Source organism: Ipomoea triloba, chromosome 6 (genome assembly GCF_003576645.1).
Source record: "Ipomoea triloba cultivar NCNSP0323 chromosome 6, ASM357664v1".
In the NCBI taxonomy this organism is placed as follows: Eukaryota; Viridiplantae; Streptophyta; class Magnoliopsida; order Solanales; family Convolvulaceae; genus Ipomoea; species Ipomoea triloba.
Window position 1 is genome coordinate 7,489,157 of NC_044921.1, and position 26,163 is coordinate 7,515,319.

Consider the following 26,163-nt stretch of genomic DNA (forward strand, 5'->3'; position numbering starts at 1 on the left):
ATAATATTAATATTAATATTAATAATAACATGAAGGTTGAATAATAATAATAATAATAATAATAATAATAATAATAAACAACGTCGTGTAATAGGTTGACCCACTATATTTTTTATGAAAAATTTATAATTAAAGACCAAAATACCTTTATATTTAACGACATTTAAGTTATTTTTATTGATAGATGACTAAAAATAGTCATGTCACAATAATAATATAATACTAGGACAAAAAGTGAATGTTCTCATATAAAATGGACTAAAATGAACTGTCGCATATAAATCTAGGACAAAAAATAAAAAATTTTAATAATAACATTTATATAAAATCACAATTAAATTTTTTTTTTTTTAAAAAAAAAAAACAAGAAAAAGAAACAAGGAAGCAGCAACTGCTTCCTTGTATACTTGTATATTCCCACTTTTCCCACCGTCCCACGTCGGTGGGAAAAGTGGGAATAGAGCCTTGAGGCTCCTTCAACGTTTTTTAAACTAATTTTATTAATTAGAGGTGTTTTGGGGAAAATTATATTTTTTCTCTCAAAATGCCATATGCAAATGTTGCTAAATGTAGCGTTTGCAAAAACTTATCAAATAATTAATATGGTGTTTTAACAATACTAGTTTCAACAACAATTTTTAATCGTTGTCATTTTAAGAAAAGACAACGGTTAAAAAGCGTTGTCGTTGTGCGAGACTTACAACAACACCGGTTTCAACAACACTCATAAATAGACAACGGTTTTTAACTGTTGTCTTTTCATGAAAAGACAATGGTTAAAACCCGTTGTCTTTGCACGGGACTTACAACAACACCGGCTTCAACAACACTCAATAGACAACGGTTTTTAATCGTTGTCAGTTAAAAACCGTTGTCTATGTGCGTGACTTTCAACAACACCGGCTTCAACAACACTCAATAGACAACGATTTTTAACCGTTGTCTTTTCTAGAAAAGACAACGGTTAAAAACCGTTGTCTTTGCGCGGGACTTACAACAACACCGGCTTCAACAACAGAAATTTTACCTTATAGACAATGGTTTTTAACCGTTGTCTATGAGCAGTTTTCTTGTAGTGATGTTTGATGGCTAATTGAGGGTATACTTAAATGCAGAGTAGTTCCTTTAGAATACACTCAACCCCATGGTTAACTAGTTAAATTTTAGCCATAATGGTTGCTATACTGTTCATTAGAATACTTTTAACTGTTGAACATAGCTTATTGATGTTGGTCATTGATTCTGATTGTATGTAAAACACATGAATTCTGTATTGCTCACAAGCCATAATGTAAAATAGTATGAATATGCATATTAGCCCTTTGACCGAGTCCAGGATTGAGTTTCAAGATGGTTTGATGTGTAATTGGTTGACTTGTAATGTAGGTATCTGATGAAGGATCACTTGCTATTGCTGGATTCAACTCGCACTTGATGTTGATGTTGATGGTGTTGATGGAGTTTGTCAAATGTTGGTGATTAGTATTTTTTTGATCAATTGTTGTTGCTTTTGAATACTATGCTCAAATTAGTTGTTTACTCTTAACTCAATTAATAATTAATTACATGTAAAATAAAATGACTAATAAGGATATAACTATATAAGTATATTATGTTATTTACTTAACTCTTAAAATACTTTTTCAATTTTTTGTTATCATTGTAAGTTATTATAAATTATTTTTTAACTATTATTTTTATTTTATTATCAATAACGTTATCATTAAAAAAAATACTCCGTAGTTAATAATAATTCAACATAACAGTTAACACAATTATATATATAATAATTGTCTTAAGTTGTCGAACTCTAGATAGTTCTGATAATATTAAAAATATAAATTTAAATAAAAAAGTGAATAAATATAAATACAACAATAACTAACGTTTTACATTTTCAGCTCATTGGCATCAATAAGTTAAGCCAAAAAACAAGTAAAATGGTCAAGCAAGTTAAACTTTAACTGATAAGTCATTTTTGAAACACTTCAAAATAAATAAGCCAAGCTAATGTTTTATTATTATTTTTTTCAATAGCTAATGACTAGTGTTTTGTCTAGCCAAATAAACGAAGAAGTTAATATTCGATTACAATTCAAAAGTAAATCAAAAGTTTCAGGTTTAACCTGAGTAACTACTTTAAAAATTTGTAAGGGAGTATTTTGTCACCTTTCAGGTGTGTGATATTAATTGATTACTTGAGAAAACCTACGGCTAGACAACCCACAAAAAAAAAAAAAAAAAAAAAAAAAAAAAAAAACTTTGTTTCTTCTTTTATGTACCGGTTGTTAGGCTACCATTGTCCAAAACGACTTCATTTCGTAATTCACATAAATGGTGTTTTTAGTGGAGTCTTTTTTTTTTCGCGCAATCATAAACAACGTTGATACTACAGGTTAATAATTTGTTAACTACGAGTTTATATAACCCATATCTTAAGTTTATAGTAAAAAAAATTAAAAATAAAAACTTGTTAATTTTCAACCAAATATCTCTTAAAACTATACCATAATCATTATTACATGTCAAACACTCAATTTATGAACCTTTAGCTTTAGATTTATTTATTACAACTCACATATTATGATCTTAGAACAATGTTAGAATTACTTGATATGATATATTTATAGTTAACAGATTATGTACCTACTACAAAGGTAAACGTTGATCAAATGAAAGGAAAAGAAAAGAAAAGTTAAAATTAAAATTAAAATTAAAAAAGTTGTGTTAATTCTTTTATTTTTTTTAAGGAACAAATGTCAAATAAGTCACTGAACTACACAAGAAACTGTAATTAGGTCATCAAACTCAATAACAATGCAATTGGGTCCCTGAACTACACAAATTCATGCAATTTAATCAAAAATGACTTGTTTTACCTAATCTTTCGTTTACCAATTTTTAAAATAATATTTTAAAATAATTTTAAATAAAATAATTAATTAAATTTTAAATTAATTAATCAAATAATTAATTGAATATTATTTTTTAAATTGGTAATTAATTACATAATCAAATAATTAATTAAATTCATAGTTGTAGAATTCATATTATATTAAAAAAAGTATAATTGATAATTTGGACAATGACTATGGTATGATTACTAATTATTAAAGTAACAATTTTAGACTTGGTAAATACTCCGTAATATATATATATATATATATATATATATATATATATATATATATATATATATATATATATATATATATGTGTATATATATATATATATATATATATATATATATATATATATATATATATATAAAATTTAAAATAATTTTAAATAATTAATTAAATATTATTTTTTAAATTGATAACCAGAAGATCAGGTAAAACAAGTCATTTTGGATTAAATTGCATGAATTTGTGTAGTTCAAGGACTCTATTGCATTATTTTTTAGTTCAATGGCCTAATTGTAGTTTCGTGTGTAGTTAAGTGACCTATTTAATCCTTATTCCAAACAAAAAAAAAAAGATATTATTTTAGATTAAGATTCACAATGTTTATTGTGAACCCTGATCCATTATTTAATTTGAGTTTATGACTTTATATACATAGTGGGCTTACCCTTTAATTTAATGAAAAATTTGTAATCTATATATTCACTGATCTACATAAATTATGTGGCCCTATAACCATTGCAGCCCATATTTCTTCTCTTTTTTCTTTTTCCTTTTCTTGAAAAGAACCCATATTTCTTCTTTATTAATATTATTATTGTTTTCATAATCATCTTTTTAAAACTATCTCTAGAGCACACAATGATTGTTTAAAGAGTCGATAGATGACACCAATATTCAATTGCAATATTTTTTTAGATGATTATTCCCACATCCACATAGGTGACAAATGGATGGTTTAAATTATTGTAAGTTATATATCATTTGAAGAGTAAGAACAAGTTGAATTACAGATGACAACCTCAAATTTTCATTTTGACTTTTTGTAAGAGTTGCCTATTGACATTCTCAGTTTGAACCAATTAACAATTGACAACTTAAGTTGATATTAAAGTGCCAAAGACCTTGTGATCTAGTGGCATCCGGTGTCTCAGTTTAATACTACATTGTAACAGAGTCAGTAGTACTCAAAAAGTTGAATTATAGATTTTTTGAATGAATTAATTCTTTTTGACCCAATATAAAATTTTAGCAATCTGTATATTAACTTGGCTATTTATTAAAATTAAAGTTCAAATATTATATATAAAAAAAAAGTAATATAACATTTTGAATACAAAATTATGTTAAATGAATTAATTAAAAAACATAAAGCAAATTAAACAAGTTTGGATAATTAGGTCAATAATAAAGCAATTAGGAAAAGATTTGTGAGAGATTGAAGTGTTGTCTCATACATGCATAATATATGTTAGGATTGAGAATCTTTTTAATTTATAGATTTTATAAGAATATTCTTTTTTTGACAAAATAAAAAAGGGAAGAAAAGACAAAGATGCCTTTCATAATGGCCGCTGGTTAATATTTTTTTTTTTTTTTTTGCCTTTTTCCGCGCCTTCAATTCTATATAGTACTGAACAGTGAACATCTTTAATAGAAACTTGACTTTTAAAAAGAGTTTCTTTGGTGTCAATCAAAACAATTTATTTTGAGGTATAAATGTAATTCTCATTTTATTTTTAAAAAATAGAATAGAATATATTTGAATTGAGATTTTTTGTTTGATAACTCATATTTCTGAGCTTCGCGACATCGCGGGACTATATCTCAGACTCCATGAACCCATTCTCAGATCTATGAAGAGTTAATTTTTCATGAACACAGACAAATTATTCTGTGGACCCGGGTGCAAAATACACAATTTACATACTGAACGTTCATAATTTATATACTGGATGTTCACAATTTACATACTAAAATTCACAATTGAATATTTAGTATACTGAAGTAAATCTAGGTCCATGGTATAACTATTGATGAACTGGCCCCTAAGCGGCTAAACCAATAAGGATGTAACTGGCCCCTAAGCGGCTAAACCAATAAGGATGTAACACTTTTGCGCACAAGGAGCTCAACCCAAATTCAAATCTTCAATGTTTGAGACAAAAATCGAACTCCTACCCTACCATCAAAAACAAATCTTAAGACTTTTCATTCACAAGATATACTCTGAGAAAATATGAGAATTTTTCTTCACTACAAAAATAATAATAATAATAATAATAATAATAATAATAATAATAATCATGTTTCTTTTTAATGCAATTTCGTCCACTGCTATATAAGTATAATGAAATAAAGTTACACATTTGTTACTAGCTACTAACTATAATTTTTGACATAGTGATAAACATTTGATTTTGACAAAGTTAATTAAATAACCCAATAGATAGTTCAAGTGGCAAGTGAGCTCTCTTTGTGGGAAGAATTTCCGAAAAATTCAGGTTCGATTGGGTCAACTCCCGAAACTAGCTGGGATTCCATTAAACGGGCAGAGAAAGACCCGAAAGGCTGAAACACCTCTTAGATTTACCATAAGAAAACAAAGTTAATTAAGTATGCACCGTAGCTATTTGAAGTCCTCCTACCATGAAAGTTGTTAATTTCATTTTAAATTTTACACCTGTTTTGGTTATCGATATTGATGGGTTTATACTAGAGCACTCCCGTATTATGCGGTGTAATAACCAAATTGATGATTTTTAAAATAATACTAGAACACTCCCGTTTATTTTTCCCATGAGTTTATACTAGAGCGCTCTCGTATTATGCAATGCAATCATCAAATTGATAATTTTTACAACAATACTAGAGTACTCTCGTGTATTTTTTCTATTAAGTTTGTCCACATAACAATGACATTGCCATGTCAAATTTTGTGAAGTGACATAAACTAATATAATTATAATTATTTAACATATAGTTCACAAGTAAAATTTATATTAAACCTTGACCTTTTACAAATATAAGAAGCTCTCAACCACCAAGCCACACATTAGACTTAGAGTGTGTTTGGTTCGTACATGCGAATCGGAATCCGTATGGGTATCAAATACATGGTAAAGGTAATGGGTTTTGGTGAAAGTGTTTTGCATGTTTGGTAGTAAGGAGGAATATGAATGATTATTAATAATTGGGGAGGAAGGATTAAGGGAAATGAAACCCTTATTTAATAAGAGTATGTGTTTTTCAATTAATGGGGTATTCCAAATCCATATTAGTATTCTAAAAACCTGTTAACCAAACAATAACAATCACTTTGATACCCATACCTTATACCAAAACTTGTCAACCAAACACACCCTTAATAAGTTAATATATAATTGTAAACACTAACAACCCCGTTTGGTTGAATGTATTTTAGGAGGTGTTGAATTTGAATTCAACGAATTTACAAACTACGGTGTTTGGTTGGAGGGAATTGCAATTCTGCGGAATTGCAGAATTGCAATTCCCTCCTTTTGCTGATTTTCAATTCATGCCCTCACCCTAAGAATTACAATTCGGCACTTGTTGCGGAATTGCAGAATTGCAATTCCCTCCTTTTGCTGATTTTCAATTCATGCCCTCACCCTAAGAATTACAATTCGGCACTTGTTGGGAGAAAATATGATGTTGTGAGACACTTTTACCCCTCGAAAGTAATACACTTGTCTCTCATTCCACCATCTCATTCTCATCTCTATCTCTATTTTCTCTCATCTCTGCATTCTCTGGTTCTGTTTCGTGTGGTGCAAAAGAGAAGCAGATGAGAAGGACATCCAGCTATTGTAAAATTAAAATTTGAATAGGTTGTGTATCGTGTGGTGCAAAAGAGAAGCAGATGAGAAGGACATCCACAGCTATTGTAAAATTAAAATTTAGTCATTCTGTCAATTCCCTGTACTCTTATATCTGCTTTTTTGCATACCAAACACTGTAAACTTTAGGTAAATTTATTTATTTTTGGTAAATGGATAGGGTCTTTCTCTCCGTCCATTTAACTCACTTCTGAGAATTGAACCCAAGTTCTCCCAGAATTCCTCCCCACAAAGAGAGCTCACTTGCCACTTGAGCTACCCTGTTGGGTTGGATTGTAAGTAATATTACTTATTCTATTGTGGACATATTACTTAAATGATGATCTAAAGATGTTTTGATTGCACTACATTTATGGGTTGGAAAATATTTAGAAACAAAAATAAATGGTTTCAAGACATCTATTACTATTTATGATAACAAATAAAAGTTTAAGACAAAAACTTGTATATGACTGTCTCATGGTCTGAATCAGTGAGACGGGTCGAATCTTTAATTAACGATGTCAAAGATCCAACCCATTAATCAAATATTTGATCCATTAATCAAAGATCTAACCCGTCTTACGAATTGATACCCGTGAGACGGTCTCACACAAATGTTTACTCAAAGTTTAAAATATCACCAAAGTAGAATTTGAAACAAAACTCAGATATCAATGTAAAATTTTTAAATAAGATTGTTTTTTCATGCAAGGAAAAGAAATTGTATAATATTTATCAGTATCTATATAATAAAAAAAATTATCAATTTCTCTTTTTATCCATTTATGTAGACATATATTATATTTATAGTATTTTGTTATTTGTAAATATGAAAATATATACACATTTTTTTTATAGAATTGTGATTACTGGCATAATTATACACGTTAATTACTACAATGGTTACTTATTAAAAAATTATTTTAAAATATGTATAAACTCATACTCTTAATTAAAAATTTAAAAATATTTAAAATTTGTCTAAATATGTAATATAGTTAGGGACTACATTAATCCATATAAATTTAAAAAATTAAATTCTTTTAATTTGTAAATGTAATTTTCTTAATTATAATTAATAAAATATAAAATATAATTAAAAATAAAATTATTAAATTACCAAAATGTGTATTCATAAATATTTATATTTTAAAAAATGCATACATACATATGCATTATATTAATCATACAAAATTAAAATGTTATTTTTTAATTTCTAAATTTAATTATAATATATCAATATAAATTATAATTACATAAATTATATTATCGAATTTGCATATATACATATTAATAAATATTATTTGTATATACACTGTATTACACAATCATACAAGAAAATGCGTCTGATTAGAGTTTAAAATCACATATACAAAATTTAAAATTTATATTTTTTTAATTTCTAAGTATAATTTTCTTAGTTATTATTCATATTGTTAGAATTATAGTATATATGAAATAAGATTATGAATAATTCAATTTAATTATGTAAATTTTTCTCTATAAATTTATATAAATATGTACATGATTAGAGATTATATTAATCATACAAAATTTTAGTTTTGTATGCTATGATAATAGATACTTGACAAAATATATGAAAATTCAACTATATTATTATATTGTACATTTTAATATATTTATATTTTTTAAATTTTTTTATTTAAATTCATAATAACAAAAAAAATTTCATGCATAGCACGGGTAAAACACTAGTATAATTGTAAACACCAAGTAATATTACTTATTCTAATGAAATACTAAGATTAAAAAAAAAAAAGGAAAAATGCATTCAGCTATTAATTAGTAGTTATTTCTATGAACTTGTGCTGAGTGTGCTAGTTGAGAATAAGATTGTATCCTGAAAATCTGCAATTTTTTTTCATTACAACCAAAAAACATGAACTTTTGCACAAGCCAAAGCACCCATGTATCAGTATTATAACATGGGTGTTATCACATATCTTAAACAATAAGTCAAATATTCATTCATCACATAACAACTTAAATAGCATCACTATGTACTAATTTAAACAAGCCATTAAATTTTTTATTGTCTAAAAACACGTGTACACACACCGTATTAAACACTATTACACAATTATAAAAAACAATTCATGTATCCAAGAAGTAATTGATGTTTTATTGGGTTGAAAATGAAATAGAATCTCATGCATGAATTGAAGACCGTCGTTTGCCCTTGGCCTTTTCACGTGTTATTTCCTATTTTAAAAGCAAAGAAAATGTTAAGCTATATAAAACTTATGAGCAAATTGCCATTTTGGTCCACTCCGGCCAACTTATCGGCCAAATTTCGCCGGAAAATTTTAAAAGTAAAAATAACGAGGGTATTTTAGTCATTTCACATTTCTTTTCTTCTTCTCCGACGAATTCTTCTTCTTCTCCGGCCAAGCGATGCAAACCTAGGCTAAAAACAAAAAACTAATCCAGCGTTGTGGATTAGTCCGGCGGTGTTGGCGGCAAGGAGAGGCTGGATCTGTTCGGCGGTGAGAAGATGTAGGATCTGTTCGGCGGCGGTTCTCCTTCTCCACCTCCTCCGTCATCTGCAAATAATCTGTTCGGTGTTGGCGGCGAGCAGAGGAGACCAGTGAGGAGTGGCTAGATCTATCCGGCGGTGTTGGTGGCGAGAAGTGGCAGGATTTGTTCAACGGCTGTTATGGTGTGCAGAGTTAGAGATTTGCAGCTTTGAAGCTTTTGAAAGAAATCCATTGAGAGAGACGAGATTTGCAGGAAGGATTATGGTCCATTGAAACTTTTGAAGCTTTGAAGCTTTTGAAGGATGTCCATGGCTGCCTAGTCTATCGTCGAAAAAGAAGGACTAGCCGGAGAAGAAGAACAAGAAGTGAAATGACAAAAATGCCCTCATTATTTTAACTTCCGACAAAATTTGGCTGACAATTTGGCCGGAGTGACCAAAATGATATAAATTGAAAAGTCATCGTATAGTATGCAATTAACATTTTTAAAGTCGTGGATGGAAATTAACCGGACCCCTATAGTCAGTGGACCAAAATGGCAATTTGCTCTTTACTTTGTTTAGATAGTTAGAATTGTCACTCACATGTAGTTTACCAAGTGAAATGCATGATCAAATATTAGATGTTGCAACCACACATTTATTAGATTTTCCTGGCTAGTTTTATCAAAAAGCAAATTAATTTTATGTGCTAAATAAATACTCAATTGGTATTGTAAAAAAATCTAAGAATTTTGTTTTTTTTTTACTTACATTAACAACTGAAAATTTTTTTGATTGCTTGATTGTTGCATTTTGTGTATGATGGGATGAACCAGCTTCACATGTAGTAAGGTGCAACGAATAAGCTTTTGCCTGCATATTTGCATTTTGTGAAGGTTCATATGAACCAGTTTGTCATGGAGTACGGTGAGATGACTCAGGCCTTGTTTGTCTACTTGCATCATTCTTATTCTTATTCTTATTCTTTTTTTTTTTTCTAAACACAAAATAATACAAGTTATATTATTAAAAAAGAAAGAGAGAATGAAGAAATGTAACAATGGTACCTGACGCCTTTCAAAGTACCTATAAGGTCCATGTACCATTCAAAGAATGTTTTTCTTGAAAGAGATCAGAGTTGATGCGCAGTATTGGGAGAAGCACCTAATTAAGCAACTCGTACTTGTTTAATTGAAAAGAAGTGTTTTGTTCAATTTAGTCCTTCTACCTTAATTTTGTTAATTTCGTCCATGTACTTTAAAAAGTGAAACAATTAAGAACAATAGACATCATCTCTGCCACGCCATCATATATACTTACATGTCAACTCATATATTATTTTATAAATATTTAAAATTAATTATTTTTATCACCAATATGTTACATTAATATGTCCAAAATAAATACATATATATTATATCCTTCTTGTTGGCATATGCTACACTTCATTTTTTTCCGATCCTAGACATTTTAACCTCTTTACGACCCTCTAATTCTTCCATTTTTCTTTTCTTTTGTGGTCTGCTAAACACTTTTTAACATAAGGTGGCAAAATTTCTTCTACATTTCTTTTAGGACAAAACATTTAACCCTTTCACAGGATGAAGCATGTGATGGCATGTATTTAAACAAACTTAGCTTCCTTTGCCTTACCATGGCGTTACTCTACCACTGAGTTAAAAGGGCCTATTCAATTGAATTCCTATATGTCAATAAAATATCTATAATGTACATCTATAATATGTACATATATATGCATTAAGTACATGCAGTAGACACATCATTCAGTATTGAATAATAAATAAAATGGATTTCTCTAATAAGTCTAGGGTAAAATGTAAGGAATGAATTGGTTCAATACTGACTCGAATTTATTTTATTTTAGTGAATTGCTCCCTACCAGAAAAAATGAACTTGATTGTGCCATATACATAATACATATACCTACCAATTTGACATAAATTTCAAGAGATGAAGAGATTTTATTTATCCCTCGAACTCAATTCTTGAAGAAAAAAGAATTTTCAATAACTTCTTGATTCCGTTTACTAGATTTATTGTTTCGCTCTTGGGTTGGGGGGAGGAAGGTAGAGATAAAGATCTTTCGTCTTAACAACGAATCAATAAATGAAAGCGAAATAAATCGAATTGAACCCCTTATTTATTGAATCTATCTTCTTTTTCTGACAAACCAATTAATCCCCAAACAACCCCACTCTTCCGTATTTTTTTTTTTATTTTAAGAAATTTCTAGAAAAAGAGAAAAATAATAGATTTCGAATGGTAATGAACGATTCATGAATGACGAATCAAAAAATTCTATACAATTCTGAAAGTGGGAAAGATCCGTCGGATCTAATTAGAATATTCCATTCTATTGACAATTTCAAAAAACTGTTCATACTATACTCATAGTATGAGGGCGGTTGGACAAGCAGGCCCCCATCGTCTAGTGGTTCAGGACATCTCTCTTTCAAGGAGGCAGCGGGGATTCGAATTCCCCTGGGGGTAGGGTACTATGAAAGGAAGTTTCTCATGGATTACCAATTTCAATTTGATTCTTCCTGGGTCGATGCCCGAGTGGTTAATGGGGACGGACTGTAAATTCGTTGGCAATATGCCTACGCTGGTTCAAATCCAGCTCGGCCCAATAATTCGCCAATCCACCATAAGATGATAGAACCCCCTTGTCCTTCAGAAAGACCTGATACGTAGATAAAAAGAATCAAGATTTCTGCTAGATCCCTTATTTCCCTGGGATTGTAGTTCCTTCAATCAAATCTTTTTTTATTTTTTTCTGTTAGAAAAAGAGGGAATCCCCCCTTTTTCCTTTTATTCAACAAATATTCAAAAAAATCAAAATAGGAGACTGGAAACGAAAGTCGCATTCTCGCATCGATTCTCCGTCACGCTGTCGGAACAAAATTATCGGATGCAGCGATATAGAAATGTTTGGTACATGAAGCCACATCTGATAGATATACATCGAAATCTACTTACATAGAAATTCATCTTGATCCGTAATCAAAGAAAGATAGGAAATGGCTCTTTTGGTGTGACTTGGAAGAAACGTTTTTATGTGGAGGAAGGAAATCACAATTTTTCCTCTAATTTTCTCTTATAGAAAATCTAGTAATATAGAAAATCTGGTAACATTTCATCGGGAATATGAACAAATTCTTGTGGAGTCCAAAGAAATGAAATTCAAAAAATGAACTGTTCCAATTTCATCTCTATCTAATTTGAATATCAGAATAGTGGATCGAGTCATAATTCAATGGGTCAGGTCCACTTACTTTTTCTTTGGTTGATTTCTCAACTTTACAATGGATTTGGTTGGTATAATGGAAAATAGGAATATTTGATGATTCAAGAAGTTACTTTATCATTATTCGGAATTTATATTTTTTTTATCAATTTATTTATTAAACAAATGGTACACTTTATGACAACTAAATACCTTAATTAGTATAAGGATAACATCTTATCCGGTTAGTTATTATTACAAAAAAATACTAGACTGGATTTTTATAAAGCCCCTTATCGGATTTGAACCGATGACTTACGCCTTACCATGGCGTTACTCTACCACTGAGTTAAAAGGGCCTATTCAATTGAATTCCTATATGTCGATAAAATATCTATAATGTACATCTATAATATGTACATATATATGCATTAAGTACATGCAGTAGACACATCATTCAGTATTGAATAATAAATAAAATGGATTTCTCTAATAAGTCTAGGGTAAAATGTAAGGAATGAATTGGTTCAATACTGACTCGAATTTATTTTATTTTAGTGAATTGCTCCCTACTAGAAAAAATGAACTTGAGTGTGCCATATACATAATACATATACCTATCAATTTGACATAAATTTCAAGAGATGAAGAGACTTTATTTATCCCTCGAACTCAATTCTTGAAGAAAAAATAATTTTCAATAAGTAATTATCCAAATACTTTAGAGGTTAGTTTGAGTTTTTTCCTATATGGTAATTTTTGTTGATCCTAATATTATTGTGGCATGACTATTTTTTATCCTTTATCAACAAAAATAATTTAAATATTGTTAAATATAAAGGTATTTTTGTCTTTAATTATGGATTTTTTTTTCAAAAAATAAACATAAAATATATAGCGGGTCAACATACTTTGTATACAAAAAAATCAAAATATCTTTGTATTTAACGACGTTTCAACGATTTTGTTGAAAGAAGACTAATAATCATCATGCCACAATAATACTAGGATCAAATAAGTATGTTCTAATAAAAAAAATAAAAGTGAATTGTCACCTATAACTTAAGGAAAAAAATAGAATTAACTTCTAAATAAAAGTGAATTGTCATCTCGTTACTTTCACGAGCTTTTCATTTTCATTAGCATAAATCGTTTAGTTTGGTTTCGGCAAGTGTTGATTTTATCCTGGGCGAGCAAAAAACAATGATGACGAAGACCCAGATTTTTTATGAAGCTTTAAGCTCCTTGAAGGAACATAGCTTCCTAGTTATGAAACAGTCTGTGATTCAAGTTTTCTATAGCATAGTTAGAAAAGTTGTTTCTATGTCTGACTGTAAGGAATGGTTTACCATTTCATTGATCGTTGATGTAAACGTTTTATGTTATGAATTAATGGAATAGCTACGTTTACTTTCAAAAAAAACTTCTAATTTAAAATTCTAATCATTATACTACAATACCAATTTGTTGAGTTTGTAATTATATTATTTAATACTCCGTATTAACCTCAATTAGGAAGAAAATCATAAAATTTAAAAATCTTTCCAAAATAAAATCTTTAAACCTCATAAAATTTAAAAATCTTTCCAAAATAAAATCTTTAAACCTTGATTTTTTCATATATATATATATATATATATATATATATAAGTTTAGGATCCCATGAGAATAGAGTTTGTAATTATATTATTTAATACTCCGTATTAACCTCAATTAGGAAGAAAATCATAAAATTTAAAAATCTTTCCAAAATAAAATCTTTAAACCTCATAAAATTTAAAAATCTTTCCAAAATAAAATCTTTAAACCTTGATTTTTTCATATATATATATATATATATATATATATATAAGTTTAGGATCCCATGAGAATAGAGTTTGTAATTATATTATTTAATACTCCGTATTAACCTCAATTAGGAAGAAAATCATAAAATTTAAAAATCTTTCCAAAATAAAATCTTTAAACCTTGATTTTTTCATATATATATATATATATATATATATATATATATATATATTTATATATCAGTTTAGGATCCCATAAGAATACACCACTAGGAAAAAACTAAAAACTAATCTCAACTTTACATCTACAAAAATCTGACAGATCAAATCGATTTTTTTTTAAACAAAGCAGTAGCATTTTTAATTTATAATTATGGCCAACTTTAAAAAAAAAAACGGTGGCGTCAGAGACGGAGCCAGTGTGGGGCAGTGTGGCGTCAGAGACGGAGCCAATTTATACACCCCCACCTCACCCCTTGATAAGTACTCATTTGTCTATATTTTTCTCCCTTTCACTAAGTCATTTTGTTTATAGATCATTCCAATTTTCATGAGAATTAGTGCTTATTTATGTTATTTTGCAAGGAGTATGAGTTGGAAAGCATTGGAAGCAAAGACGTTGATTTTCATATATTTTGGATGCATTTGGAGTCAATGGGAGTCAAGGAGAAGCTATGGAGATGAGTGCAACACTTCCAAGGGAGCCTAAGATTTGTATTTGCAATGGTATTGGTCATTTGGGCAAACTAAAACAAAAGAGAAGCAAAAGATCAAGGTGTTGAAATTTCTGCACGTCGACATCTTAGTAATTGGATCATATCTCAGCCTAGGAATGTCCAAATTAAGTGATCTTTGGACCATTGGAAAGAAGACTTCAAGGGCTACAACTTTCTAGAGATACAAATTTCGTAATTCTGAACGGAAAATGGTGAAAAACAGCCTAGAAGTCAAAGCAGCTGCACAGAGTTCGAAAATGCATTTCTGGAGAGTTGGCATACGGCCTCACATACGGCCGTATGCATGGCCGTTTGTTTTAGCCGAATTACAGTGCAAAAATGCTGTTTCTGAAGAGGAATCATACGGCCACACAAACGGCCGTTTACCAAGCCGTTTGGGACCTGCTCTGCTCACTATTTAAGCTCGTTTTGAGCATTTTGAACACGGTTTTGACCCATGGTTGAACCCTAAACACTCCCATTCACTCCCTTTCATATTTTTAGGTTAGATTAGCTTAGATCTATGTATTTTAACACTTTTGGAGCTTGTAATCTTGGATTTGAAGCTTGGATTTCAAGATTCTTCCTCCCATTTCAATAGAGAAGTTTTCTTTCCTTTATCTCTTTTCTTTTGCAAGATTTATGTTTATTACTTGTGTTTTTGTGTTCTTTATGCTATTTAATCATGAGTAGTTAGTTTATGGGCTTGAGTTAGGGTTGTATTATCTATTTGATGCTTAAGTTGTGATTATTGTGAAAAAGGGGAAGAACCCAACCTAGGGTTCTTGAGTTTGAATTGGGTTTATTTCTATCTTTCAATGATTAGTGGCAATGATTGTTGTTTGTCTTTGGAAAGTCTTTCATCTCAATGGGAATTGGATGGGAGACTTGAGCCAACCCAATCTCAAACCCATTTTCTCTTCTATGGAAATAGGGGTAGATTTGGGGCCAAATAGCTTTTGTTCTTCAAGAACTTAGGTTGATACACCATGGGAATGGGGCAACCTTTGTTCTAATCCTTGTGGAAACTTGGATTTTTAGTGCTAGCCTCTAGAACCTAGGTAAAATGTTCTTCCCCAAACTTAAGTGTTAAAGCATCTAGATGGTAATGCCCCTAACTTGAGTCCTATTTCTTTATTTTGCACTATCTATTGTTTATATGTGTTTGTTCTACCTTGTTGTCATTTGCTTAGCTTCTTGTTGATTTCCTTGTGCTAGTGCCTAGTTTTTGTGATTGCATATTGCGTGCCATAACCCCCAATCCTCAGCGGAACGACATTTCACACCCGTACACTCACCATCACTCATTTTTGCTACACATCACCCCTTTATATATGTTCATGTATTATACAAAACATTATAGCATTAAAGTGTATATAAACCTATATTTATGTTTAAATTGTTAATAATTTGAGTAGCTTAGTTGGTTGAACTCAAACTTGATGTTAGAAAGGATAAGTGGTAGTTTAAATTTCATTGGCAACACTTATTCCTATTTTATCTCTTTCATTCATTCACAAGATAAATTAAATAGCCAAAGACCTTGTGGCCAATTGACACCCGGTGTCCCGATTAACACTCTCACATGGATGATGGGAGTGGGTTCGAGTATCAGTGGAGGCAACAACTGTTGACTCATTGTGCCCAGATAAACAGAGTATCAGTGGAGGCAACAACTGTTGACTCATTGTGCCCCAGATAACAGATGCACAAAATGTTAATTGTAACGAGTTACTATTTATGCATCATTTATTTAACAAATTAAATGCTTCAACTAAAAGAAACTATTTATGCATCATTTATTTAACAAATTAAATGCTTCAACTAAAAGAAATTAAAATTTAAAAGTATTTATGAATATAGTGTCATTCAATTATTTTATCTAATTGATTATGTTTCATATTTTATCATAAATTTTTCACATTTTCACCACTCAAAGTATATTTTTGGCTCCGACCCTAACTATAATGTAATCTATCAAAAACCTTTTATTGTAATTAAAATGTATTTTGTATTTTAACCTTATTATGGTTGTTTGAAGTTTCTATGAATTAATATGCTTCAACATCATTCTAATTTTGATTTCAGAATATATATTTTCAGTGCACTGGAAATAATATTCCAGTGCACTAAAATATATTTGCCAAGCAATGACGGATTGTGTCCAAAATTAACTATATAGTATTTACACTTGTTCTCCAAATATTAACTATACAGATGGATGATTCTTCTTCTTGTCAACAAAACATTCCAAGTGAGCCAAGTGATGAGTCGATTGGACAAAAAAGCCAACTAATGTTGGTAATTAGTACTTAGTAGTGTGTTAGAACTTTGGATTGCTATTTTGTTATTAATGTTTTAGACTTTGGATTTAGATTATGAGAAATATGTTATGTTTATGTAGTAGTGTTTTTGAAAATTAAGAAATGTTAAAAATTGAGCAATGATCTATAAACAAAATGACTTAGTGAAAGGGAGAAAAATATAGACAAATGAGTACTTATCAAGGGGTGAGGTGGGGGTGTATAAATTGGCTCCGTCTCTGACGCCACACTGCCCCACACTGGCTCCGTCTCTGACGCCACCGTTTTTTTTTTAAAGTTGGCCATAATTACCAATTTTCATGAGAATTAGTGCTTATTTATGTTATTTTGCAAGGAGTATGAGTTGGAAAGCATTGGAAGCAAAGACGTTGATTTTCATATATTTTGGATGCATTTGGAGTCAATGGGAGTCAAGGAGAAGCTATGGAGATGAGTGCAACACTTCCAAGGGAGCCTAAGATTTGTATTTGCAATGGTATTGGTCATTTGGGCAAACTAAAACAAAAGAGAAGCAAAAGATAAAGGTGTTGAAATTTCTGCACGTCGACATCTTAGTAATTTGATCATATCTCAGCCTAGGAATGTCCAAATTAAGTGATCTTTGGACCATTGGAAAGAAGACTTCAAGGTCTACAACTTATCTAGAGATACAAATTTCGTAATTCTGAACGGAAAATGGTGAAAAACAGCCTAGAAGTCAAAGCAGCTGCACAGAGTTCGAAAATGCAGTTTCTGGAGAGTTGGCATACGGCCTCACATACGGCCGTATGCATGGCCGTTTGTTTTAGACCGAATTACAGTGCAAAAATGCTGTTTCTGAAGAGGAATCATACGGCCACACAAACGGCCGTTTACCAAGCCGTTTGGGACCTGCTCTGCTCACTATTTAAGCTCGTTTTGAGCATTTTGAACACGGTTTTGACCCATGGTTGAACCCTAAACATTCCCATTCACTCCCTTTCATATTTTTAGGTTAGATTAGACTTAGATCTATGTATTTTAACACTTTTGGAGCTTTTAATCTTGGATTTGAAGCTTGGATTTCAAGATTCTTCCTCCCATTTCAATAGAGAAGTTTTCTTTCCTTTATCTCTTTTCTTTTGCAAGATTTATGTTTATTACTTGTGTTTTTGTGTTCTTTATGCTATTTAATCATGAGTAGTTAGTTTATGGGCTTGAGTTAGGTTTGTATTATCTATTTGGATGCTTAAGTTGTGATTGTTGTGAAAAAGGGGAAGAACCCCAACCTAGGGTTCTTGAGTTTGAATTGGGTTTGTTTCTATCTTTCAATGATTAGTGGCCAATGATTGTTGTTTGTCTTTGGAAAGTCTTTCATCTCAATGGGAATTGGATGGGAGACTTGAGCCAACCCAATCTCAAACCCATTTTCTCTTCTATGGAAATAGGGGTAGATTTGGGGCCAAATNATTTGGCCCCAAATCTACCCCTATTTCCATAGAAGAGAAAATGGGTTTGAGATTGGGTTGGCTCAAGTCTCCCATCCAATTCCCATTGAGATGAAAGACTTTCCAAAGACAAACAACAATCATTGGCCACTAATCATTGAAAGATAGAAACAAACCCAATTCAAACTCAAGAACCCTAGGTTGGGGTTCTTCCCCTTTTTCACAACAATCACAACTTAAGCATCCAAATAGATAATACAAACCTAACTCAAGCCCATAAACTAACTACTCATGATTAAATAGCATAAAGAACACAAAAACACAAGTAATAAACATAAATCTTGCAAAAGAAAAGAGATAAAGGAAAGAAAACTTCTCTATTGAAATGGGAGGAAGAATCTTGAAATCCAAGCTTCAAATCCAAGATTAAAAGCTCCAAAAGTGTTAAAATACATAGATCTAAGTCTAATCTAACCTAAAAATATGAAAGGGAGTGAATGGGAATGTTTAGGGTTCAACCATGGGTCAAAACCGTGTTCAAAATGCTCAAAACGAGCTTAAATAGTGAGCAGAGCAGGTCCCAAACGGCTTGGTAAACGGCCGTTTGTGTGGCCGTATGATTCCTCTTCAGAAACAGCATTTTTGCACTGTAATTCGGTCTAAAACAAACGGCCATGCATACGGCCGTATGTGAGGCCGTATGCCAACTCTCCAGAAACTGCATTTTCGAACTCTGTGCAGCTGCTTTGACTTCTAGGCTGTTTTTCACCATTTTCCGTTCAGAATTACGAAATTTGTATCTCTAGATAAGTTGTAGACCTTGAAGTCTTCTTTCCAATGGTCCAAAGATCACTTAATTTGGACATTCCTAGGCTGAGATATGATCAAATTACTAAGATGTCGACGTGCAGAAATTTCAACACCTTTATCTTTTGCTTCTCTTTTGTTTTAGTTTGCCCAAATGACCAATACCATTGCAAATACAAATCTTAGGCTCCCTTGGAAGTGTTGCACTCATCTCCATAGCTTCTCCTTGACTCCCATTGACTCCAAATGCATCCAAAATATATGAAAATCAACGTCTTTGCTTCCAATGCTTTCCAACTCATACTCCTTGCAAAATAACACAAATAAGCACTAATTCTCATGAAAATTGGAATGATCTATAAACAAAATGACTTAGTGAAAGGGAGAAAAATATAGACAAATGAGTACTTATCATTGGTCATTTGGGCAAACTAAAACAAAAGAGAAGCAAAAGATAAAGGTGTTGAAATTTCTGCACGTCGACATCTTAGTAATTTGATCATATCTCAGCCTAGGAATGTCCAAATTAAGTGATCTTTGGACCATTGGAAAGAAGACTTCAAGGTCTACAACTTATCTAGAGATACAAATTTCGTAATTCTGAACGGAAAATGGTGAAAAACAGCCTAGAAGTCAAAGCAGCTGCACAGAGTTCGAAAATGCAGTTTCTGGAGAGTTGGCATACGGCCTCACATACGGCCGTATGCATGGCCGTTTGTTTTAGACCGAATTACAGTGCAAAAATGCTGTTTCTGAAGAGGAATCATACGGCCACACAAACGGCCGTTTACCAAGCCGTTTGGGACCTGCTCTGCTCACTATTTAAGCTCGTTTTGAGCATTTTGAACACGGTTTTGACCCATGGTTGAACCCTAAACATTCCCATTCACTCCCTTTCATATTTTTAGGTTAGATTAGACTTAGATCTATGTATTTTAACACTTTTGGAGCTTTTAATCTTGGATTTGAAGCTTGGATTTCAAGATTCTTCCTCCCATTTCAATAGAGAAGTTTTCTTTCCTTTATCTCTTTTCTTTTGCAAGATTTATGTTTATTACTTGTGTTTTTGTGTTCTTTATGCTATTTAATCATGAGTAGTTAGTTTATGGGCTTGAGTTAGGTTTGTATTATCTATTTGGATGCTTAAGTTGTGATTGTTGTGAAAAAGGGGAAGAACCCCAACCTAGGGTTCTTGAGTTTGAATTGGGTTTGTTTCTATCTTTCAATGATTAGTGGCCAATGATTGTTGTTTGTCTTTGGAAAGTCTTTCATCTCAATGGGAATTGGATGGGAGACTTGAGCCAACCCAATCTCAAACCCATTTTCTCTTCTATGGAAATAGGGGTAGATTTGGGGCCAAATAGCTTTTGTCCTTTAAGAACTTAGGTTGATACACCATGGGAATGGGGCAATCTTTGTTCTAATCCTTGTGGAAACTTGGATTTATTAGTGCTAGCCTCTAGAACCTAGGTAAAATGTTCTTCCTCCAAACTTAAGTGTTAAAGCATCTAGATAGTAATTCCCCTAGCTTGAGTCCTATTTCTTTATTTTGCACTTATCTATTGTTTATATGTGTTTGTTCTACCTTGTTATCATTTCCTTAGCTTCTTGTTGATTTCCTTGTGCTAGTGCCTAGTTTTTTTGATTGCATATTGCGTGCCATAACCCCCAATCTTCAGTGGAACGACATTTCACACCCGTACACTCACCATCACTCATTTTTGCTACACATCACCCCTTTATATATGTTCATGTATATACATAAACATATATAGCATTAAAGTGTATATAAAACCTATATTTATGTTTAAATTGTTAATAATTTGAGTAGCTTAGTTGGTTGAACTCCAAACTTGATGTTAGAAAGGATAAGTGGTAGGTTTAAATTTCATTGGCAACACTTATTCCTATTTTATCTCTTTCATTCATTCACAAGATAAATTAAATAGCCAAAGACCTTGTGGCCAATTGACACCCGGTGTCCCGATTAACACTCTCACATGGATGATGGGAGTGGGTTCGAGTATCAGTGGAGGCAACAACTGTTGACTCATTGTGCCCCAGATAAACAGAGTATCAGTGGAGGCAACAACTGTTGACTCATTGTGCCCCAGATAAACAGATGCACAAAATGTTACATTGTAACAGAGTTACTATTTATGCATCATTTATTTAACAAATTAAATGCTTCAACTAAAAGAAACTATTTATGCATCATTTATTTAACAAATTAAATGCTTCAACTAAAAGAAATTAAAATTTAAAAGTATTTATGAATATAGTGTCATTCAAATTATTTTATCTAATTGATTATGTTTCATATTTTATCATAAATATTTTTCACATTTTCACCCACTCAAAGTATATTTTTGGCTCCGACCCTAACTATAATGTAATCTATCAAAAACCTTTTATTGTAATTTAAAATGTATTTTGTATTTTAACCTTATTATGGTTGTTTGAAGTTTCTATGAATTAATATGCTTCAACATCATTCTAATTTTGATTTCAGAATATATATTTTCAGTGCACTGGAAATAATATTCCAGTGCACTAAAAATATATTTTGCCAAGCAATGACGGATTGTGTCCAAAAATTAACTATATAGTATTTGACACTTGTTCTCCAAATATTAACTATACAGATGGATGATTCTTCTTCTTGTCAACAAAACATTCCAAGTGAGCCAAGTGATGAGTCGATTGGACAAAAAAGCCAACTAATGTTGGGTAATTAGTACTTAGTAGTGTGTTAGAACTTTGGATTGCTATTTTGTTATATAATGTTTAGACTTTGGATTTAGATTATGAGAATATGTATTGTTTAGTAGTGTGTTTTGAAAATTAAGAAATGTTAAAAATTGAGCTTCTTAAATCGAATCGAACTTTTTCAAACTGAATCGAAATCGAACCGAATTATAATGTTAAACCGAATGATAGCATTTTTTTAATATTGAAATAGCGAAACCAAAATTGAAACTGAAAAAAAAAAAAATTTGAACCGAATCCCGAACGCCCACCAAGGGAGTAAAATTAACAATGGAAGTTTTTTGGAGGATAATGTCAATAAGAAAAAACTATGGTTTGAACTTCCACGGATGTGAGGGTCATTTTTAATGCATTTCTTACTCCTGCAAAAACTTTTATTAAAAAAAAGGGACGAAAGTGTGCAAGTGAGGCGCACTTCGCGTCCCAATCAAGCGCGTGCTTGCTAGACGAGTCAGAACTGGCGACCACTCTGACTTTTACATAACTTTTTCGTTTTTTTTTTTTTAAATGTCAGACGTTTTTGCTTTTATTTTTTTTTTCTTTTTTCCATATTATCTTTCCTAATCACATTTAAAAAACTTCTTAATAAAGGTGAAAAAATTCCACCTTATAAGGATGCTCTAAGCAATTAAAAATGGGAAATAGTATAGAACCCCTAAAAAACCCAATGATTCACGCGAATCAAGTGTATGTGGATACTGGATAGTCCGTCCATACAGTGGACGAAATGAACTGCAAAAGCAAAGCAGCTCATCTCAGCTGTACCCAATTTTTCCCTCGATTCATTAATGGTGTTCCTTCTGTATGCAACTTTACGCAACCCCCATTCTTCTTCTACTTCTTCTTCTTCACCGTAACTTACTTGTTCCATCATCTTTCTCTACCGCAATCAATAATTGGATGTGAACCTACCCTCAATTTTCTCTCTCTCAGAACCTAACCCAGAAATGTTCCTATCTTGAGCTATAACATCTCGTTTCCTTTCGGATCGGGGAAAAAGCAGGAATTCTGTGACTCCCGGCTCTGTATTCCAGAGAAATACTAGTTTGGCTTTTGCTTTTCTTGGAATTTTGATGATAGATTTGGTTGTGGAGAAAGGAGGAAGCTTGTGAGATGGGTAACGTCGGAAGCAGTGGAGTGAACGGGCGGCGAAGAAGCAATAGCAGTCGGAGGAGGCATCCGCCGCCGCCTCCGCCGCCGCAGCAGCAGCCTCAGCCTGAGATTAGCGCCAACCAGTACGTGTTTGCAGCTGCGACGCCATACCCTTCCCAATACCCCAACCCTAACGTGCCGCCGTATTATCAGTACCCACCCTACTATCCGCCGCCGCCGCCTCCTTCTCGGCCGTTACCGATGTCGGCTCCATTTGATCACCCGCACCGCTTGGACCCGTCCCATGCGGATTGGATTAGCGGGCGGTACCCGTGCCGGCCCATGATTCCCCAGCCCGCCCCATACGTGGAGCACCAAAAGGCGGTGACTATACGGAACGATGTTAATCTCAAGAAGGAGACGCTGAGGCTCGAGCCCGATAATGCGAATCCTGGAAAGTCCCTTGTGGCTTTCACTTTCGACGCCACAGTTGCAGGAAGGTATACAATTATACATACACCTTCATCTCAAACTCAACTTTCATTTGAATTACAAATCACCTGTTCTGAAGCTTCATTCTTTTTCAAAGTTTTTATCTTATTAGGGAATTCCTGGTCTCAGGGTTTAGCTGCCTTTGCTTTAAAGTCAGTATTGTGTTTTAAAGAGTAAAAATTTATTAATTTTTTCATGTAGCACCTTTCTTTGTGGTAAATCATGGTGACTTTTAGTCTAACTGATCAATGGAGGCTAGACTTTTAGTCATTGTGCACAAGAAGCCCCTCATTTTGAGAGGTTGCTGTCACGCTGCTGTTGGTGAGACTCGATTCTTGGTCTGTGACTAGTTGAGCTGCCCATGTGGGCTTGTAGCACCTTTCCTTATTCATTAGTCTGCATACTTCATGAAGCCAGATTTTTAATGTTGTTGGGAAGCAGTTCTAGTGTGGTATCTACTTAAAAAATCATGAAAGTAATCTCCAAGGTTGCTGCACCAATAGGGCCACAGATGCTTATTTTGCATCTTACCTGAAACTGAACAATGCTTTGTTTTTGGTGATAGGATGGAAATGGTAAAATTTGCTTTTGTCAGATTGTGTTGAATAGTGTCATCAGGTTGCTTAGCCTCTTATTATTTAAAATAGTTTTTTCCCTTCATTCTAAATTTTCTACAAGAGTTAATACCAGCATAGTGGCACCGCCATACTTAGTCCTAAACTTTCAAGTTAACCTCCCGTAGCCATTCAACTTTCAAATTTAACCACCAATGGTCCTTCAACTTTCAAGTTAACTATCCATACTCCTTCAACTTTTAACCAACTGTAGTCCTTTAAAAAGGACTATGACCGGTTAAAATTTGAAAGTTGACTTGAAAGTTTAGGACTAAACATGGCAAAATCACTATACTCAAAGAGCCCCAGCTAACATCAACTCTTTTCTACAAGTATACAGTGTTATTATCATTTGCCAATCAATTAGTTATTTACAGACTGTGGGGTCTTTGTTTACGTGTGTGCAGCATGACAGTCATATTCTTTGCAAAAGAAGGTGAAGACTGTTGTTTGACTCCTATGAAGGAAAGTGTGCTCCCTCCTGTGACAGTTCATTTCCAAAAAGGTTTAGCTCAGAAGTTCAGACAGCCCCCTGGGACCGGCATTGACCTTTCAGCATTTGAAGAAGCAGAATTGTCTGAGGGTGAGACAGATGTGTATCCCCTGGCCATCAAGGCAGAGGCATCCGTAGATACCCAAAATGAATCAGTTGATGGAAACGCTGTGTCTGGGTCCATGAATTCCCAGATAACACAAGCGGTGTTTGAAAAGGAGAAAGGGAAATATCACATTAGGGTGGTCAAGCAAATTTTATGGGTCAATGGTATGAGGTATGAACTGCAGGAGATATATGGGATTGGAAATTCAATCGAAGGTGAAGTTGATGGAAATGATCCTGGGAAGGACTGCGTCATATGCCTTTCTGAACCTCGAGACACTACTGTCCTTCCCTGTCGGCACATGGTATGCTTTCTGAATCTTTTAATCTGCTACACTAAAGTTTATAGTGGCTGATTCTGCATATACTGAACTACTGAGTACACCGCTTATACTAGACTGTTCCTTTTCTTGATGCAGTGTATGTGTAGTGGTTGTGCAAAACTTTTGAGGTACCAAACAAATCGGTGTCCTATTTGCAGACAACCCGTTGAGCGTCTCTTGGAGATCAAGGTCAATAATGATGATGCCGAGGAATGAAAAGAGGAATAGCTTTCGCTATCTATCCTCATATTCTTCTTCTTTTTTTTTTTTTTTGGGTGATTTTTTCTTCTTCCTTTTCTATCTTGCGTCATCCTAGATTAAATTATTAAAATGATGACAGACACCTTGACAGTTTGCAATTGGATTGTGGATTTAATGAAAATTTGTGTTGATTGTATCAGCATTTCTGTAACTTGATGCCCTGTTCTGTTTCTTGCATTTTGCCTTTCAAGGGAGTTTCCAGTTCCATCTCAATCTGCAAATCCTTTCATCAACTCTTCTTTGAAGCTTTATCCAAGTTTAGTTGCTATGAGCACACATGATATATTGACTTTTAAGTAAAATAAATTGACTTTATTTGCATCACTTTTAGTAATGGAAAATGGTTTTTTTTTTTCCTCACATTTTTCACTGTCTAAGACTTTCCTCCAACCAGGGAAATAGAGAGGCAAATTATTGTGGGGATCATTGTCCACATTACCACATAGTTATGTAGACCATGGATATAATATACATTTTAATATACTTTACATAGTTGTGT

At 32.3% G+C, this 26,163-nt stretch overlaps 1 protein-coding gene and 2 non-coding genes across 3 annotated transcripts; 2 read left to right on the plus strand and 1 right to left on the minus strand.

Annotated features, from left to right (window-relative positions):
• Positions 1-11,666: 11,666 nt before the first annotated feature.
• On the plus strand, positions 11,667-11,739 carry TRNAE-UUC. Its single transcript has one exon. It is a non-coding gene; the product is annotated as a tRNA-Glu (tRNA).
• A 1,023-nt stretch (positions 11,740-12,762) lies between these two features.
• On the minus strand, positions 12,763-12,834 carry TRNAT-GGU. Its single transcript has one exon. It is a non-coding gene; the product is annotated as a tRNA-Thr (tRNA).
• Positions 12,835-22,974: 10,140 nt separating this feature from the next.
• On the plus strand, positions 22,975-25,815 carry LOC116022787 (probable E3 ubiquitin-protein ligase LOG2). The gene is made up of 3 exons (XM_031263658.1): positions 22,975-23,876; positions 24,890-25,385; positions 25,500-25,815. Exons 1-3 carry the CDS (start codon positions 23,398-23,400, stop codon positions 25,617-25,619), a joined length of 1,095 nt encoding a protein of 364 aa, XP_031119518.1. The 5' UTR covers positions 22,975-23,397; the 3' UTR covers positions 25,620-25,815.
• The last annotated feature ends 348 nt before the right edge of the window (positions 25,816-26,163 follow it).

Excerpts from the sequence above, each read along its gene's own strand:
- LOC116022787 (XM_031263658.1), top strand. The coding sequence starts at position 23,398 with ATGGGTAACGTCGGAAGCAGTGGAGTGAACGGGCGGCGAAGAAGCAAT. Across the intron at positions 23,877-24,889 it reads GACGCCACAGTTGCAGGAAG|CATGACAGTCATATTCTTTG; the intron begins GTATACAATTAT and ends ACGTGTGTGCAG. Across the intron at positions 25,386-25,499 it reads TCCTTCCCTGTCGGCACATG|TGTATGTGTAGTGGTTGTGC; the intron begins GTATGCTTTCTG and ends TTCTTGATGCAG.